The sequence below is a fragment of the Haliotis rufescens genome, unplaced genomic scaffold, assembly GCF_023055435.1.
Source record: "Haliotis rufescens isolate VD_foot unplaced genomic scaffold, xgHalRufe1.0.p SCAF_3, whole genome shotgun sequence".
Lineage (NCBI taxonomy): Eukaryota > Metazoa > Mollusca > Gastropoda > Lepetellida > Haliotidae > Haliotis > Haliotis rufescens.
Genome location: NW_025964001.1, coordinates 3,533,264 through 3,554,387, shown reverse-complemented (window position 1 = coordinate 3,554,387; position 21,124 = coordinate 3,533,264). Strand labels below are relative to the sequence as shown.

At 36.7% G+C, this 21,124-nt stretch overlaps 1 protein-coding gene across 2 annotated transcripts; it reads right to left on the bottom strand.

The window, feature by feature from the left end:
* Positions 1 to 874: 874 nt before the first annotated feature.
* On the bottom strand, positions 875 to 11,587 carry LOC124131880. Of its 2 annotated transcripts, none has more exons than XM_046495391.2 (3): positions 11,132 to 11,587; positions 10,104 to 10,242; positions 875 to 1,629 (listed from the first exon to the last, which is right to left on the bottom strand). In XM_046495391.2, the coding sequence occupies exons 1-3, from the start codon at positions 11,421 to 11,423 to the stop codon at positions 1,626 to 1,628; spliced, it is 435 nt and encodes a 144-aa protein (XP_046351347.1). In that variant the 5' UTR covers positions 11,424 to 11,587; the 3' UTR covers positions 875 to 1,625. The 2 variants fall into 2 exon arrangements, with proteins under 2 accessions (XP_046351347.1, XP_046351346.1); XM_046495390.2 differs by lacking the exon at positions 875 to 1,629 and adding an exon at positions 8,651 to 10,031.
* Between the last annotated feature and the right edge of the window lie 9,537 nt (positions 11,588 to 21,124).

The following is a 21,124-nucleotide window of genomic DNA, read 5'->3' as shown; positions in this document are numbered from 1 at the left end:
CCTACAATGGTCGTCTACACTATTCATGAGTGGGCGTGGCTTGTATATGCACGTGACACTTATTTCGTACGCAATGCTTCTCACCTGAACCTCGGAAGTGCATCGTACTTCTGCCGTGTTGTGACAGCACACAGCCACAGGAACTCGTTATTGTTCAGTAAATAAAAATATATACCCCCTATATGTAAGTAGAGAAAAGGAGCGTCACTCGCCATCTTGCCGGTTCGTTTACATTCGATATCCAAGGCGATTTTTTTATTATACGCCCATTGACAAGCGCATTTCTGGCCGTAGATTGATCGATAACACATTTCTACACATGTACAAGTCATCGACATTCGATAAATGTCCCTTACTAACCGAAATATCGACAGTTTATTTCGCTAGCTTGGAAAATGTTACCAACCCCGAGCGGAAGTAGATGTCAAACGCGGGCAGAATCGAGCGAGCCACCTGATTGGCTGAAAATACGCAGTGCTCTGATTAAAGAAATTAGCGCGAAATTTGAAGACAGTTATCTGGAGTGACAGCAGCATCTAAAAAATGACATCAGATAATTTCTTCAAATGGTAAATATTTATTAGGAGTGTTTTTCATTTTATAATATACTTGTCATCTAAAGCTAATCTATTATTAGCTGGTGAATTTTGTACAATACACATGGCGAGTGACGCTCCTTTTCTCTACTTACATAAAGGGGGTTTATATATTTTTATTTACTGACCAATGAGTTCCTGTGCTATCATATCAGAGCCTTCGTGAGGTGGTGACATGTTTAATAACAGAGTAAATTTTCGGTTAACTACATGCAGGTGTTATATAGATCAGTAGCAGACCCACAGCCTAATCCCAGGGTGAACTAATTATTACCTTCTACAATTCCCATTGTTTGTGTCTTTATTTGGGTATACATACTGACAGTATGGTAGAATGGACAGAATGTCACACTATGAAGTTATTACCATGTAGCAGGGCGTGGAGTCATCCCACAGATGACATCCTTACCTTGTAGGCAAAGTGCACTGTAGGCGATAGTAGATGCCACCACCTGTTCTGTTCTAATGATTACTGAACAAACTAATTATACCATTCTTAACAAAAATTCCATATCAAGATGTCATCATGACACAATAGTTCAGCTATTGTCTAATTTTAAATATTGTTGTGTATGAAGTAGTTACAAGAAACAATTAACTTATCACTTTTTTCAGACTAAGAAATAAAAGCCTGGATCCACCATGCACTTTGCATTACTAGTTTTAGTTACATTGCATGTCAGTTCTAATAATATTGAACTTACAAACCGGTGGGAATTGAAGTAAATGATGTACTGACAGTAATCATTGCAAGGCCTTATAAAATGGAAAGGAGCATATTTTATCCTGGACCTACAAATCATATCTTACAATAATGGCCAAAACATTAGACATAAAATGTAAGTAGAACTTGTAAACATAAGTACCTAATCAAATTAACTTTGAGCTAAATATAGAGTAAAGAAGTTACATATACATATCATTGTATGAATTGATAGTGTTGGTACTTACACTTGCCATTGGTTGGGATGTACTGGACTGTGTCCGTTTCCTCAAATCATCTGACATTCTGACAAGTATTCAGGAAACTCATCTGCAAACAAATGATACTACATGAAACTAGTATGAAACTAGATTGCCTAAATTGTTGACAATTGTTGAATACAGGGTATGTGTGCTTTGTGTTTCTTGCCCAGACCCAGGGAGAACACTCTAATGTGATCCCCATTTATCAGTGCCTGGGGTCCCCAGCCTTCCATTGTCTGGCAGTACCTCTCTTCAGTGTGGAAATATCGGTTATATCCCATTATAGGTGTAATGGATCAGTCCTAATTAGATTATAAAGAACTGAGTAGGGATAGGGGACTCACAGTTTAGGGAGTATATATGTTACAATTTCATTTAATTAACCTAAATTACCTTACTCTCAGTGCAGGCTCAATAGGCATGAGATTAACTATGTAAACTATGGAGTAGCTTAATTGTCTTACTGTATGATCAGTTGAAGGAGTTGAGTTTAGATTATCTACTTATCAAACAAATAAATATAATCTTAGGTTACGTATCATTATCAGTATCGATATGGCTGGTTTTAGGAAAGTAGAGTACATCACCTCTCGGCTAGGAAGTAAGCAGTTGATATCAGATGGATATATTTACAACAGAAACTGCGAGAGGCAAACCTGCATACATTGGAGATGTGTCGTCAAGACGGGCAATGAGAAATGTACGACTGTCGCTGATAAATAAACTGTAGCAGTTATTAAATGTAAAGTGTACATTACCAAAAACTGTCACAAAGTGTTGTTACAAACTGTATAAAATTTATCAAATGTAAAGTGTCATTAAATGTTAAATATACAAGTACTATTAAAGTATCTATTTAAAGCTGCTTTGCTTTGTTTTCCACGGGCGGTCGGGTAGCCTAGTGGTTAAAGCGTTCGCTCGTCACGCCAAAGACCCGGGTTCGATTCCCGACATGGGTACAATGTGTAAAGCCCATTTCTGGTGTCCCCCGCCATGATATTGCTGGAATATTGCGAAAAACGGCGTAAAATCATACTCACTCACTCACTCACTTTGTTTGTCAGATCTTATCTGGACTATTCCATTTTAAAGTCTGAGGTAACAAGCATAAGGATTAGTGTGCACTCAACCGTTTAAAGTGTTGTTATAAGATGTCTAACTATTGGGATGTCTAACTAATGGGAGGACACCAGAAATATCAGTATGAAGAATACAAGTCTTATGAATATTGGTTTTTACACAACTGTTCATTTATAAAAAGAAAACACTCTGTTCAGTAAACTTAATACAATCTTGATGTATCAAGATAAGTTATATCAAACTAGAAATGATACAGTTATTTATTTTATCCCAGCTATCCATTATTATATAATTATGTGACTACATTTTGACTGTTAGTGTAATACTGACTCTTATGACATAATGACATGCATAAAATGTATAAACTGTATGGGCTTCACACATTGTACCCATGTCGGGAATCGAACCCGGGTCTTCAGCGCGACGAGCGAACGCTTTAACCACTAGGCTACCGGACCGCCCCAAGTAAGGATAAGAATTTTTGGATGAACAACTTCTTTTTTACAATTAAGAGCGATGTATCAGTGTAGGTTCTAACACCGTTATCAATCAAGTGATATCACTTGCTGGATACAACAACAAAAAGTAAAGAACCCCTTCATCCACAGATCATACCGAAAAGAAATTTGAGCTAGTATTTGAACAGTTTCATTTTCATTACTAATTTTTTTCAATAAAAGACAATTATTTTTCTACATAATGTGACCCCCTAAGTAGTTCTACAAATCCTTCAAAGAGAAACAATTTGAAATATTGGAAAATATGATACTTTCATATTTTTTTAACAAATGAAGAATGCAGGTCCAAATTGAGAAACAGAATTTTATTTCTATCCCATGAACATGGTGCTGCAAATACTCAGGTTTGGAGGTCCTTTCTTTAAGACTTTCAAAATATGTATTATTACCAAAACAAGACCCCCTACATGTTGTCATTAATACACCCCTCCCCCACCCCATCCTTTATTTGCTGTGTAATTTCTTCATGATCACCCCCCTATAAATATATAAATTACCAATCCTTATGATATTCTACAATATTCTGCAATTGCGTGCAAGATATAAAGTCGTGTTTTTAATTACATTTTTAAATCTAAATATATTTGAACCAGGTCTGTCAGGATTTGACAAAATAGGTAAATAGTGAAAAGGAAGTAACACTTTCATGTGTCATATACACAAATGCATTTATAATGGCATTTATTTATTTTTCAAATTTAAAGTTTATTTCTATTTCTACATTTACCCTGTAGTTTTGAATATAAGAATTTAGAGAAACCACACGAAATAAGGCATAATATATTCATGTGAAGATCAAAAGATACTTTCCACATTAATTAACATGAAAAAGTTATTTCATAATTTCTAGTTCTGAGTGAGTAGTTAGTATGTGAGGTGAGGTGAAATTGGGTTTAACGTCACGTCCATGATTATTGCACTTATATAGCGACGTGCATGCACGTGTGTGTGTGTGTGGCTGCTTGTACTAGTCTGGACTGATGCCGATTTATAGTGCTAGCTCACTGAGATACCATGCCGCAGTTTAACATGAATACCCCACTCAGACACAGTATACTGACTCCGAGCCGACCAGTCCTTGTTTTAGCCCCATAATGCCGAGCGCCAGACAGGGTAACAACAAGTACCATCTTTTAACGTCTATTGGTATGACGCGGCCGGGGATCAAACCCCGGACCTTCCGCTCTCCGGGCGGACGCTCTACCACTAGACCACGGAGGCGGTCAGTTAGTATGTAATGTTATACTTAATGTTAAGCCTCACTATTAAGTTTTCTCTTAGGAAGTCATTCTTGGTGCAGAAACTTAGCATACTACTACACGATGTGTTTCACCCAATACTGACATAACATTATAGCACAGGAAACAGGTATTCCAGGTTGGGTATCAAGCAAGCTATGGTGGTCATGTGACTTTATTTCTGTAACTTTCTTTAATGTAACATTTCTTCCTACAATCAGGGTAAGATCTAATAATACCTCCACTGAGTGAGTGAGTGAGTATGGTTTTACGCCGCTTTTAGCAATATTCCAGCAACATCACGGCGGGGGACACCAGAAATGGGCTTCACACATTGTACCCATGTCGGGAATCGAACCCGGGTCTTCAGCGCGACGAGCGAACGCTTTAACCACTAGGCTACCGGACCGCCCCAAGTAAGGATAAGAATTTTTGGATGAACAACTTCTTTATTACAATTAAGAGCGATGTTTCAGTGTAGGTTCTAACACCGTTATCAATCAAGTGATATCACTTGCTGGATACAACAACAAAAAGTAAAGAACCCCTTCATCCACAGATCATACCGAAAAGAAATTTGAGCTAGTATTTGAACAGTTTCATTTTCAATACTAATTTTTTTCAATAAAAGACAATTATTTCTCTACATAATGTGACCCCCTAAATAGTTCTACAAATCCTTCAAAGAGAAACAATTTGAAATATTGGAAAATATGATACTTTCATATTTTTTTAACAAATGAAGAATGCAGGTCCAAACTGAGAAACAGAATTTTATTTCTATCCCATGAACATGGTGCTGCAAATACTCAGGTTTGGAGGTCCTTTCTTTAAGACTTTCAAAATATGTATTATTACCAAAACAAGACCCCCTACATGTTGTCATTAATACACCCCTCCCCCACCCCATCCTTTATTTGCTGTGTAATTTCTTCATGATCACCCCCCTATAAATATATAAATTACCAATCCTTATGATATTCTACAATATTCTGCAATTGCGTGCAAGATATAAAGTCGTGTTTTTAATTACATTTTTAAATCTAAATATATTTGAACCAGGTCTGTCAGGATTTGACAAAATAGGTAAATAGTGAAAAGGAAGTAACACTTTCATGTGTCATATACACAAATGCATTTATAATGGCATTTATTTATTTTTCAAATTTAAAGTTTATTTCTATTTCTACATTTACCCTGTAGTTTTGAATATAAGAATTTAGAGAAACCACACGAAATAAGGCATAATATATTCATGTGAAGATCAAAAGATACTTTCCACATTAATTAACATGAAAAAGTTATTTCATAATTTCTAGTTCTGAGTGAGTAGTTAGTATGTGAGGTGAGGTGAAATTGGGTTTAACGTCACGTCCATGATTATTGCACTTATATAGCGACTGCATGCACGTGTGTGTGTGTGTGTGGCTGCTTGTACTAGTTTGGACTGATGCCGATTTATAGTGCTAGCTCACTGAGATACCATGCCGCAGTTTAACATGAATACCCCACTCAGACACAGTATACTGACTCCGAGCCGACCAGTCCTTGTTTTAGCCCCTTAATGCCGAGCGCCAGACAGGGTAACAACAAGTACCATCTTTTAACGTCTTTTGGTATGACACGGCCGGGGATCAAACCCCGGACCTTCCGCTCTCCGGGCCGACGCTCTACCACTAGACCACGGAGGCGGTCAGTTAGTATGTAATGTTATACTTAATGTTAACTGCCTCACTATTAAGTTTTCTCTTAGGAAGTCAATCTTGGTGCAGAAACTTAGCATACTACTACACAATGTGTTTCACCCAATACTGACAGAACATTATAGCACAGGAAACAGGTATTCCAGGTTGGGTATCAAGCAAGCTATGGTGGTCATGTGACTTTATTTCTGTAACTTTCTTTAATGTAACATTTCTTCCTACAATCAGGGTAAGATCTAATAATACCTCCACTGAGTGAGTGAGTGAGTATGGTTTTACGCCGCTTTTAGCAATATTCCAGCAACATCACGGCAGGGGCCACCAGAAATGGGCTTCACACATTGTACCCATTTCGGGAATCGAACCCCGGGTCTTCAGCGTGACGAGCTAACGCTTTAACCACTAGGCTACCCGACCGCCCCAATACCTCCACTGACAAATACAGGTAGTGATAGGGTGGGGGTGTACATGAAGTACGAAATCAGACTACCAGTTGTTGGACTTTCATTTTGTAAAAGACTCAGTGGATTAGATCGCTGACTCTGTGCTTGCGATAAGGTGGCTCACTCTGGGTGTAATACTCTGCAATATTTTTCACCAGACTACATGCATAAAAGATGTACATGCACAATTGATAAAAAATCAATCTGTCGGAGAAATTGGGACAACGAAACATCATACACAAGAGAAATGAACCCCCCTCTGTCTAAACCAGTGGATGGATTGTAAAAGAGTAGGGGATCCATTCTAAAATGTGGTTGATGTCAGCATCTGCTACACTGCTAACTTTGATATTAATAGAGTCAAGGTTCAACCAAGCAGATAAAACAAATGGAGCATGTCTTTAAGAAATAAAGGTTGCTCTATCCTCATATGTAGTTTAATAAAGTAAAGTTTAACCTGAACCATTATAAGGCACAAGGACACTTGCGTTTAATATCCATTCAGTCTGCAGTAAATCCATTATCAAACACAGTAATAACTAACATTACACTTGTAGCTGCCCTTAAACCTGCTGAAGGTCTTAAGTCTACACAAGTCCTTTAAAAAAAGACAGAGAGAAAAAGAAGGTGGATTTGATTTTTGACCAGTTCCCTAGGGTGCCTTGGGCTGTTTGAAGCTCACCTGGCAAGCTGGCAGAACCTCTGAGGTGCACACTCTGTGGTTGAAAGGGGTATAGGACAACTGAAAAGAAGGTTTCATGTCCTACACAACGAGGTCAGACTCAACCCAGTGAAGGTTTGCAAGGTGGTAATTGTGTGTGCCATCTTACACAATATATGCAAACAGAGGAACATCCTTTTGCCAGGTGGTGCTGGTGATGATGACAGAAACAGTGATGATGATGATGATGATGATGATGATAATAACAATCCTCCCAACCACTTGCCACAGGCTATGGGAGATGGTCGTTTGTTCAGGGAGAACTTCGCTAACATTCACTTTCAAAGTATGTGTGCATAACATATTTAGTTTTGTTATGTAACTAATATAATACACATATATGAGTCATTCTTATTATTCATTACCAATTATCACCTTATCGCCATTTGCTATTTGTCAGCTTATGAACTTGATATGAACATGTCAAAATTGTTAATGCCAAATTATGCAAGCTTAATCATTCATCTTTTTGTTTTTGGAACATTTAAAACAAACTTGATCTATGGGAAAACAATTCTGTCATTGCTGTTTCATACTTTTAAACCAAATTATAGAAAAAAAAAGAAAACATATCTGATCTTCCTCCCATCACAACAATGTTTTACATACATTTAAAAAAAATGGTAAACATAATTTTGTTACTTTTTTGCCACATGAAAAAAAGTATCTTTGTAAATAAAAATTGGCATTTTTGTAATCTATTGTACAACAAGCAGACAGAATGGATGTAACCATTGCAGTATCTCTAAGGAGACTGACTTACGACTTGTAAATGTGTGACAAGAATAAAACGTTTAATAATAATGAACCATTTTCTGATATTTGATAATAGTTAAATATTTCTGATATATAAGTGTTTGGTACAAAGTTCTCATGAAAAAAGTATTGTTTTATGTCCTGTTAAAAAGTTTATTCTCAATTCACAGTTCAAGAACACAAATCTCATCAAGGTCTCCTTGTCTTCTGCAGGTTAAGAGTTGGAGGCATGTTATAGCAGAGTTCATGAACATCGCAAGTTTCTCAGGCTACAGATACTTTATGTGCGACCTCAACTCTATATGTCACTCTACAACAGGTATGATGTTTCCCTTGTGAACACCGAGGAATAGATGAAATTGCCCTAAACAATCATTATGACGAAATAGCATTGATCAAAACAGTATTTTACCTACCATATTACCACAGTTGGGAGCTTTGACGAATACTCACATATCTTTAGCCAAGCCTAAAATGGGCACGGTCCTCAACATCCCCTTTAATTTTTTATGGTTAGAGTAATTTCCCTTTTTCTCGGTTTATACTAAAATCATACAGGACATTCCTTGAAATAAGATCCAAAATCATTTGTTTGTGAGGTTTAAGTAAAATAAAAACAACAACTGGAATGATGATGATATTTGTGTTATTTAACAAGAAAATATTACCAAGTAAATGTACAAGATGATAGTTGCATTTGAGTGGAAAACAAAAATTTTGCATTGTATTTGCTTTGACATGTGTCATATTTATATTTGTAAAGAAATTCACAAAATAATCACACAACACAGATTGTTCTCCTACAAGTATCAGCTTTATCTTCAGAAAAATCTTCAGAAAATTCTCCTGAAGATAAAGCTGAAACATGTTGGAGAACAATCCATGTCATATGATTATTGTGTGCATTCTTTACATATGTGCTACTGTACACTAGTGAGTCTCACCACTTTGTATGTAGTATCTGGAAAATTATTCATGACAAAAGACAACATACATGTACTACATTCAAACTTATCTTTGCCAATTATTATGTTCAATTTCAGAGTAGTATGAGATGCTTTATTAATAAATTGCAACTCAATAAAATCACTATTTACAAACATTCCTTTGATATATATATATAGCCATCTTACCCATATTATAATGCAACAGGTTTGATTTAGGTTAACTGGTACAATCATTGAAAACTATTTTAACTCAATATATTTACATGAAAGATCTCAAAACAATCAATTGTTAATGTTAATACTGTTGTTGAGATTGTTGTTGTCAATCTTTTACTCAAAATTCCTGTTATTACTTCAATGAAAGCAATATCAGACATTCTTCACATTCTTTGGATGGGTGATAATGTACATGATGGCAAATAGCCCATATGATAACATTCTAAAACTTGTAAGCAACCAAACATGAACAATCATTTTTGTGTAGAACTCTTCAAAGCATACAAAAGATCACAGACACATAAGCATAAGAATATACTCATGTTGAAATGTTCCATAGCCCAAAGAAATAAAGCCAGAAATAGGCTCTTTAACTTTTTTTGAAGAAATTAATGAACCAAATGTGAGACAGTTTTCTTATGAAATAACATCCAAATTACTTTCTAACCTCTAATTATAGACTTTTTGTGAAATAACTGAAATTACAGAACATTGCTAAACAAAATTTGATTAAGTGAATTTCAGTGAATTAATCATTTAAATTCCTGTAAAGGCAACTGATTTCTTGAATTAATTTAGCATAGAATGTGAAATAACTATTCAATTATAAAACTGATTTTTTCTCATCATCTCTAATTTTAGGGTTAGCATTTCTTTCTGAAGTTGCAGTACATCAATTTCTAATAATGTCTTTTTTCTTAGAAGTTGTTTGTCATCTAAGTCTTCTTTTCTTGAGCAGGGGACAGCTGAGGCTGAAGTACAGGTTGCTTGAGGTTGGGCTTGTACTCCATGTGGCAAGGCGCCACAAACTTCAGATTCCAAGCCAAGGATGGCTGCTTCCTGACAACTGAAATGTTTGAGCCATAAACCAGAACATAAATATCATAAGTTTTTTATCACTAAAGAAAAAAATGTTTACCTGTTTGACATATCCATGACCTGGAATAGGGTTGAATCGAAGCTCCCTTCAATTCCACTGATGCTCACATTTGTGTGTCCAAGCATATCATATACTGCCTCAGACACAGCACTTAACTTGCTCGGACCAGGTCCCCCTCCTGCAATATTTCAAGATTATTAATGTTGATGTACTTCTTGATACAATAAATTAATGTGATGCAATAGATAAAGATAAAGACATAACTCAATTTGTCTTAATAATATTGTATGAGTCGGTGAACATGTCAAATGTTATCCATAAATTGTGTCTACTTTGGAATATGTATGATATTTACTGCCTATACAGATATTAAAAAAGGATATTTCATACTGCATAATGCATAAATTAATCATATACTAATCACATGCAAAGTAGTTCAACTTTTTGGTAATGATTCTCAGTATGAATGCTACATCTGTTTTCTTTAGGTAATTTTTAACTATTCCAGTTTGGTCTATTCTAATATCATGTTTGAGCTTCATAAGAAAATTAATATAATAATTTCTACATGCCTCTATTTTTTCCCTTATGGTAAACTGAAATAAATAAACATTTTCTTTCCAAAGAATGTTACTTTGTCTATTTTTTACATGTATATTTGTATCTTCCATAAAGAAATAACATGCAGATAGTATGGTGTAATGAGAACATTTTAACAGGTCTAACTGTCAAGTGGAAAATATTGTTTATTTAAGTTATTTTAGTTCACATCCCCTAAAGAATCCATATTTGCCTTCACTTTTTTTTATGAAGACATTAATCTTCAATGAAGAACATGATTGAACAGTGTGCATTGTTTTTAAGCTGCTACCTATCTAAATATGAATTTTAATGAAGAAAATTAAATAATACGAAATAATTTAGGCCCGAAGAGTAGTATACATTGTTTATAAACTGCTTATCGGATCATGGATTTTCGGACATGATACTTTTTCAGACGGCGTAACAGAAACATTGTAAATACTGTTTTTAAGATGTTTTAGTTGTCTCCATTTTAAATTACTTACCGGTGCCACTGAGCTGTCTCTTGAAAGCAGGTATTTCCTGCCTTGACTTCGACTGGATATTATACCATCTCTTTTCGCAGTCCTCTGTCGACCTGATCACATTAGGAAATGCAGCATTGATGTTTGCTGCCACCTCGACCCATGCCTCCTTCTTCATCCGCGACGTAACTCCTGGCCCAAACTTGCCCTTGATGATAGCCTTCCACTCATCCACAAGTATGACCAGGAGCAAGGTCTGGTCAGATGACCAATTCGGTTTGCGCTTCACTGCAATCATTTGTGATGAACCCATCGCGCGAAGTGTTGACAGATGCACGTCTGCGTGTTTACATCACGTGACAGTCACGCGATACAAAATCATGCCTCTAAAACTGAAGAGTGCCCGGAATTCTAAATATAGCACAGGGATTTCCCTGGTTACGACTCGCAGAGTTTCACTTCACTCTTAGCTAAAAGTTACGCTCAGAGTCATTATGGTTACACTCCTAAGTGTAACACTTAGCTAAGAATTTTCTTAGCGAGTTAATAATGTTCTTAAGAAAATTCTAAGAATGTTTATGTATACCGCCCCAGGAAGACCTTCAGTTGCCACCAATTAGGAGAAAGTTTGCTCCAGCCCAGCCAACACAGTGGGAATTAGGGCTGCAACGATACACCTAAGTCACGATACGATACGTATCTCGATACTTACATCACGATTCGATACGTATCTCGATACGCTACGATACATATTGTGACAAGAGAAGACAAGAGATAAATGAATATAACTTAGTTTATTAAAATGAAAAATTAAATGAAAGTGAATGAATGTTCATGAGTAATAAAATATGTACTGTTATGAGTAATTTAACTTAATAAATCATCTGCCATTTCCATGTAATGGCTAGAAAACACAAAAGTAACTGTCCTACATATTTGTGAGTTGTGACTAGATGGTAGGAGTAAATACTAAATGTACCAGTGTCCAGTATCTAATGATTTGCCATTTTCATGTAAAAAGGCAAAAAACAATTAAAAACAATTATAGCAACAGCCATGTTATACAACATTTGAAAGGTCTAATCCTAGTGTTTATAAATATGAAAGTTATGTTTATCACATTATTTAAATAATGCATTGACAACTTAATTAAGTTCATTGTAAATTATAAAAATGTGAGCTAACACATTCATAACGTCCAAATTAAGGACCAAAGAAGCGAAAATTTGACGATTTGGGGCAAATATAAGATTTCAAAAGATCTACTTATCATTTCTTTTTTAATTTCATTATTTACGTAATTGAAAAATTATTTTAAAAAGAATTATGAATAGTATCTGTTTTCACCCATTTCCGGATAACAGCGGCTGTCCGCTCAGTAACATGAAGAGATACCTCCGTTTTCGAAAGCTTCGTATGAATAACACGTTCGTCGAAGAAAGCTTGTTTGTTCATCTACACGCTGGTAACATTGCCTGGAGTCTTTTCGTTGCTATAACATTAGATTTCATTGGAAAACAAATTGTTTTTAACGACGCTTTTTTGCCGAAATCTGCTACAAGGTTCATGATTGGTCAAATTTGAGCACGTGACTTGAGGCAGGCAATCAAATTACAAATCCTCGTGTACGATGAATTTCAGATTTTTACGAAATATTTTGGTTAAATCGTGTTATTCTGAACGTTTTTAGCAGGAAATCGCGATCTATATGAAAAATATGGAGCTTCGTGGATGTATCATTTTAGGTTACAAGCTGTGACAAAGATTTTTCATGCATATATTTTGGCATTGAACATCGTGTCCGAGCCGAGAACTCGAGGCGACGAAAGCCGAGATGTCATTTGACTAACATTACAGGCAATCGCATGAAAAGATGGAAATAATAACTTAGCTGTAAGTTTGACCACTTTAAGATATATTTTTATTGATTTTATTTATCACTTTTGCTTGAAACATCTTTGTTTTGCTCTTTGGCATGTTCGATGTGCACCCGTTGTCGAAGTGTGAGTCCGAGAATTATATTTTCAATGACATTGCGGGAAATAGTGAATAACTTTTTAATCTATCGATAAAAATGATAAATTGAAATAGAATACGTATTTCAGACATTGTGAGATGTGATAGATTTAATAAATGAATGGTATGACAGGTAGGTTCTTAAAACTATATACTATTTTGACGTGACTACGGCTTGGCCGGTTAACCGGCCTACGGACCCTAGGGACTGGATGCTTCTTGGCCGGTTTACCGTCCTACGGCGTTGAAAGAGTTAAAACACATTTAAAACGTATCTGTGATAAAAGTTTATTACAAAAAACAAGACGTACATATATACGTCTTTGAAAAAAACGTATGGTGAAAAATCGAGATACAGCACCTCACAAATCGCACACCGTATCGTATGGAGTGAATCGCGATGCATCGGTGTCCGGGATATCCTTTCAGCCCTAGTGGGAATCTCTCTTGAGAGAGTTGAGAACACTGAACATGAATACAGTTTCAGCATGCTGGGTTCCAAGGCGTCTGACTCCTGATTAGAAACGCTCCTGGGTCATCATCTCTTCTGAGAATACCCTTTGAAGCAGACCCCGTGATATGTAACAATGGATGAATATTGGGTTCACCACTATCAGGCAGAGATTAAACAGTCAAAACAGTGGAAACATCAAACGTCTCCTCCGACGAAAGAAGCAAGGTCTGATGTAGTCCTGCACATGACTGTGGAGTTGATATTATTTAGGTATTCCTTTTTACTAAAAGCCTAGGCAAGTCTAGATCAAACTCTTGATTCCACAAGATAAAAACAGAAGAGGAAAGGTTCTTTTGAAAAGATATTTTTAATATTTTTAAGACATGTTTTCATTGACTAAGTGTTAGTCTATGACCACCAGGCAGAGACCATTTACTACTACTGCTACAATCACTGTCACTGGCAGTTCAAGATTACAGATTGCTCCATGCAATCTAGTAATTAAATCGTTGATGCTCTCTTCATTGGTCGGCGCCATCTGTGAGAGGTTCACATCAAAGGCTTGTTGAATCTTGATGTGAAGGCACCTTTTAGAAGGTCACATTCATCTTTGTTGTTTTGGAAGGTCGTGGTGCCAGACCTTGGCCGTCCCATCCAAATGAAATGGGAACAGTAGGATGTGGCTTTTTCTTGTCCTGCAAAGGGCCACAACTTGATGTATGGTGTTGCATGTAGCAGGAAGAGGTTCCTGGTGAAGATGCTGTTGATGTTGCAGAGGAGGATCTGGACGTTGCTGATGTTGCTGATGCATAGGTCGTCCAAGATGTTGATTCTGTTGATGCTGTGATGACATTGACGTTGACTTTGCTGAGGGTGCAGCTACTGTAGTTCGAGTTGTTGTTGCTGTGGGGGTGGTCAGGGAGGGGAAGGCGGAAGGGGTTTAATGTGTGTCTAAAGGAAAATGGTTGAATTCAAACCTGGCTCAGGACGTCGTGGCTTCTGGTTGTAATTGGTGGGTGTGGCACAGGTCATCTAGGATTATTCTCCACCAATTGAAACAGTCTGTTTTAAGGATCGTTTATAACCTAGAATCATTTGAGGGGAGTTATCTTTGGGATCTCCACGTCTTCAAAAACACAGAGAGAGGATCTCAGTTAAGCAGGAATCCTTTATTATATATGACACGAAAAGGCACCAAACATACATTCAATCAACTGCTAAAGCATTTAGATATTCAAATTCATAATTAATAATTAAGACATAATAATGACTTATAGTGAATGATTTCTTTATTCAGTACTATACAGGCCACAGGCCCTTTGTAAAAATATATGGCATATTTATGGCAAGTCACAATGATAAAATACGTCTTCTTTCTTCTTTACTGTGATACAGATATTTAGCGATATTAATTATGAGCTTTGTGTTGGTTGTAGATAAAAGAATATTAAACTTATGGACATTTGGCTGTAGATAATATTTTGAAGGAATATAGAGATGGCATAGGTTGAGTATATGTAGGGCACACAAGCAGGAAATGAAACCCATCTTCTATTAGGCCAAATTGACATAGTTTGCAAAATCTTCCTTCACGAGGGATGTTAAGTTTTCTACCAGTTTCTATTTCCAGCCAGTGTGCACTGCATCTGAACCTTGACATACATGATCGGAATTTACTCACGGTTACACAATACAAACATTCTTCACACTTCAACGTTAATTTAAAATGAGAATAGAAGGACATTTTGGAGCTATTACATAAACTTCTATGCCATATTTGTTGAAAATTATCTTTCAAACGTTGAAATAACATCGAAGTAAATACCTGTACATTACCGGGTGATTGTGATAACCAAACATGACCGGATCCGAGAGAAAATAACGTTGTTCTCATATTAGTAACCCAATTCTTTCCTTGACTATCGTATAAATACATCATTTCATAACACTTTTTAGGTAAGCGGGCACCCGGCATACACATTAAACGTAGCCAAAATTTAAAAGCTCTTGTCATTGCATTGATATGTAAAGGGAATCTGCCACATTCACCCAATACGCAGTAGAGTATATTGTGGATGTAGATAACCACAACCACAGCTCTGACGTCATCTGACCTATCCTTGACCTATATTGAATAGGTATTGTCTCTAAATCAACAGTGAGTTGAATAGCTATTGTATCCCATCGCACCTGTGTCAATAATGTATTGAGACTGAATTGAATAGCTATTGTACGATGACCCCATCTTGTACCTATCGCACCTGCGACAATAATGTATTGAGACTGAATTGAATAGCTATTGTACGACGACCCCATCTTGTACCTATCGCACCTCGACAATAATGTATTGAGACCGAATTGAAAGGCTATTGTACGACGACCCATCCTTGTACCAACGGTGAGTTGAATAGCTTATTGTATCCCATCGCACCTGCGTCAGTAATGTATTGAGACTGAATTGAATAGCTATTGTACGTCGACCCCATCTTGTACCTATCGCACCTGCGACAATAATGTATTGAGACCGAATTGAATAGCTATTGTACGACGACCCCATCTTGTACCTATCGCACCTGCAACAATAATGTGTTGAGACCGACTTGAATAGCTATTGTATGACGACCCATCCTTGTACCAACAGTGAGTTGGATAGCTTATTGTATCCCATCGCACCTGCGTCAGTAATGTATTGAGACTGAATTAAATAGCTATTGTACGTCGACCCCATCTTGTACCTATCGCACCTGCGACAATAATGTATTGAGACTGAATTGAATAGCTATTGTACGATGACCCCATCTTGTACCTATCGCACCTGCGACAATAATGTATTGAGACTGAATTGAATAGCTATTGTACGACGACCCCATCTTGTACCTATCGCACCTGCGACAATAATGTATTGAGACCGAATTGAAAAGCTATTGTACGACGACCCATCCTTGTACCAACGGTGAGTTGAATAGCTTATTGTATCCCATCGCACCTGCGACAATAATGTATTGAAACCGAATTGAATAGCTATTGTACGATGACCCCATCTTGTACCTATCGCACCTGCGACAATAATGTATTGAGACCGAATTGAAAAGCTATTGTACGACGACCCATCCTTGTACCAACGGTGAGTTGAATAGCTTATTGTATCCCATCGCACCTGCGACAATAATGTATTGAGACCGACTTGAATAGCTATTGTATGACGACCCATCCTTGTACCAACAGTGAGTTGGATAGCTTATTGCATCCCATCGCACCTGCGTCAGTACTGTATTGAGACTGAATTGAATAGCTATTGTACGTCGACCCCATCTTGTACCTATCGCACCTGCGACAATAATGTATTGAGACTGAATTGAATAGCTACTGTACGACGACCCAATCTTGTACCTATCGCACCTGCGACAATAATGTATTTAGACAGAATTGAATAGCTATTGTACGACGACCCCATCTTGTACCTATCGCACCTGCGACAATAATGTATTGAGACCGACTTGAGTAGCTATTGTACGACGACCCATCCTTGTACCAACAGTGAGTTGGATAGCTTATTGTATCCCATCGCACCTGCGTCAGTAATGTATTGAGACTGAATTGAATAGCTATTGTACGACGACCCCATCTTGTACCTATCGCACCTGCGACAATAATGTATTGAGACCGAATTGAATAGCTATTGTACGACGACCCCATCTTGTACCTATCGCACCTGCGACAATAATGTATTGAGACCGAATTGAATAGCTATTGTACGACGACCCCATCTTGTACCTATCGCACCTGCGACAATAATGTATTGAGACCGAATTGAATAGCTATTGTACGACGACCCAATCTTGTACCTATCGCACCTGCGACAATAATGTATTGAGACCGAATTGAATAGCTATTGTACGACGACCCAATCTTGTACCTATCGCACCTGCGACAATAATGTATTGAGACCGAATTGAATAGCTATTGTACAACGACCCCATCTTGTACCTATCGCACCTGCGACAATAATGTATTGAGACCGAATTGAATAGCTATTGTACAACGACCCATCCTTTGCTGTCCCTTTGCTGGTGACCGCCCAAATACTCTTCATCAATGGTCTGGAACTGTAGGACTTTGACACAAGTTTCTACGACACATACACAGCTGTGGCAAAAATCTGATCGACACAAGTCTACTTGATAAAGTCGCAGTAATCCACATCACAGAGGTAAAGCTGTGTCTGGACTTGAAAGAAATATTGATGATTACATTAAGTTGTAAACCATAGTACATTTTCATCCTGCATACAGTATGAACACTTCTATACAACAATCGCATTCCACCAATCTATTCCCAAGTGTGCATATTCTGAACTAAGAAACAGGTAACATTTTCCCGACTTCTAGTTGACGTGGATTGGAGATGTCTCTATGTAATACTTCTTCCGAGCTGAGTATTCATTCTTGCATCCTCTTTCAGCCGGGTAGCAAAATTGATTTTACCAACCTCATTGGTTGATTCTCGCATGATGTTGAGCAGGCTGCTTTCATTCCCGACGCTGTGACTCTGTCAGTTCTAAATCGATGCCAGGACTTGCTGTCAAGTTGTTCTCTGGTTGCAGATTCAACATTTGCTGATTCTTAATCAGTGACAGTAATCTTTGGTAATATAAATTTGCAGTGATCCAATATATCCTAACGAGTCATACATAAAACAAGACTGAAGCAACATGGGAACAACTTTCACCAAGACCAGCTTTGCAGTTACTATATGCTGAAATTATTATTGTTATTGTCAATGGATGGAGACTAGGATCTGATAGACTTCGTGAATGCATCACTCTTGCTTTGATGATTTGGCTTGGGTTATCACTAGCATTATATGTGTACAGTAGTCACAAACATCTCTCACCCAGGGACAAACAAACCGATCGCAAGCCTCTAAACTCTTGTAATTTTGAAAGTCCTTCGGTGAGTACAATTGTTTGGATTGAAAACTAGATAGTTTATGAAGTTCGGACAGTTAAGTGCTTGAAACAAACTTTGGTCTCCGTTCCATGATGATTTATCGATCTGATAGATCATGATTTCCTATAGGAATTATATTTCCAATAATTTTTTTCCAAATACATGGCATGTCCTTGCTAATCCAAGCTGTCAGCATAATTCTCCATCATCAGATGATCATCAGATAATTTAAAAAAACCTTTATTTATCCGTAACACCCGATAGACATTCTTGCCGAGCGTATTTGTCACATATTTGTCAGTACAATGTGAGCCTATCAAAATGGTACGCTGCATGGGATTGTGGGTAATATTACTTATTTTAGCACAAAATACGAAGCTAGGGGATTCGGAAAAACTTGTTTTCACAGGTGACTGACTGCCTTCACTATATGCAGTCTGCAGCTGAATCACCAAATGACTTACAAAAAGCTCTGAATATTTTTGAAAAATACTGCCATCAATGGAAATTGGAGGTTAACATTAGCAAAACTAAAATTCTCATATTTGAGAAACGCTCCCGCTCTAAAAATCTAAACTTTATATTTCGTAACACACCCTTGGAAATTATTAAAGAGTTTTCATATTATTAACAAGCACTGGTCGTTTCCACAAAGCTATCAAAAAGTTAAGTGAGCAAGCATCAAAAGCAATGTACACATATTTAGAAGAATAAGAACACAAGACATTCCTTAAGATTGCCAACTTAAACTGTTCGACAATTTGGTTCAACCGATACTTCTTTATTCTTCAGAAGTATGGGGGTATGAAAATGTAAAGACAATTGAAAGAATTCACCTAAAGTTCTGTAAATCTTTCCTCAGGTTAAAACAGTCAACACCCGATTTTCTAGTATATGGTGAATTAGGTAGACATCCATTAACGATTCAGATAAAATTAAGGATGATATCTTTTTGGAGCAAACTAATTTTATCGCCTAATAAACTATATGGCCGCATCTATCTGCTAATTCATAATATCACAATGACTAGAAATACTGCATTTCCATGGCTCACCTCAATTAAAAATATTTTATATGAAACTGGTTTGAATTTTGTCTTTGATACTAACTCTTTTCCAAATCTCTCTTGGCTTAAAACAAACATTTAACAAACATTAATAGACAACTTCTATCAAAGCTGGAATGTCAAGGCTTGTTCTTCATCTAAAGGCAAATATTATACAATGCTAAAAGACAAACCACAGTTTGAGGAGTATCTATTATCTCTCCCATTTAAACAAGCAATCTGGATTCTTAAACTGAGAACAAATCATAGACTACCAATTGAGAAAGCCAGATGGTTTAACATACAGAGTACAGAGAGAACTTTATATAACGACTAAATAGGAGACGAATTTCACTTTCTAATAGTATGTCCAAGACTAAATGACCTTCGAAAACAATACCTTCCGGCATACTATACTAATATCCCTCCACTCTAAAATACAATCAATTAATGAAATGTTCATACAAACCCATTCTAGTAAAACTGGCTCAGTTCTGTAAAAAAGGTTTAACATTATTTACATAATTAAATATCATAGGATTATCGAGCTATGGCTGGAAAATTGACCTTGCCACGTTAAAATGTGTGAATTTCACTCTACAATTTAATATATGTGTATATTTTGTGTGTTAATGTGTGTAGTTATGCAGATCATACATGTATTATAGAAATGCATTATGCGTGATTGGGTGCATGTATGTATTCATGTATGTACATATTATTAGATATTATTGTTGGTGTGGTTGTGTATACATTCAACCTCCATTCGTCACAACTCGCCCCTTTCCGTAACCTGACATCACCCCGCCCACATGCAAATGTGTACACTTGGTGCCATCTACAGTGATGTGACTGGCATTATGCTTACAGCAGCATTCAAACAAACTACCTCACTGCTGCCACACTTTACTTTTTTTATATATGTTTTCACGGGATGTCCCAAACACTTACATATATTAATGATGTCTTATAAACCAACTGAGACATTTGTACTGTTTAATTTGCCTAACCTGTAAAATGGGTAGCCTGTTAGATTTGCCCAAGTCTCGAAGGCAAAACTTATTAGTTTTAAATAATAACTTCTAGATTATGTAAAGAGTAAGAACATTTTGACGTTGGATTCATCTAGACTTTCCCACAATGAGTATAAAATTACAAGGAGCCATACTAGTAGCCTGTATACAATACTTCTAATGCATACCAAAAATGCAAAACTAAATTCCAGTTTATTGATTAATTTTTTTATACTTTATCTGACCCTAACATGAAGACCAAAACAAACACCAGTTCCAACTGGTAAGACCTGCAAACAAAACAAAAACGAATTCAATATAATTTTTATGGATATACAATACTGATATTGATCAATCATCTTGTTTGGGGGTGACACATCACTTTCTCGTCCTCTTTCAAACTATCTGATGGGGAATGACAACCACGGACATTTAACCATATTTAATGTAATGAATATGAACATTACTATCCTGGATTAGAATTTGAATTTTGAATTTAATGTTATACTGGATATTTAGAAAGTTATCGTGTCCTAT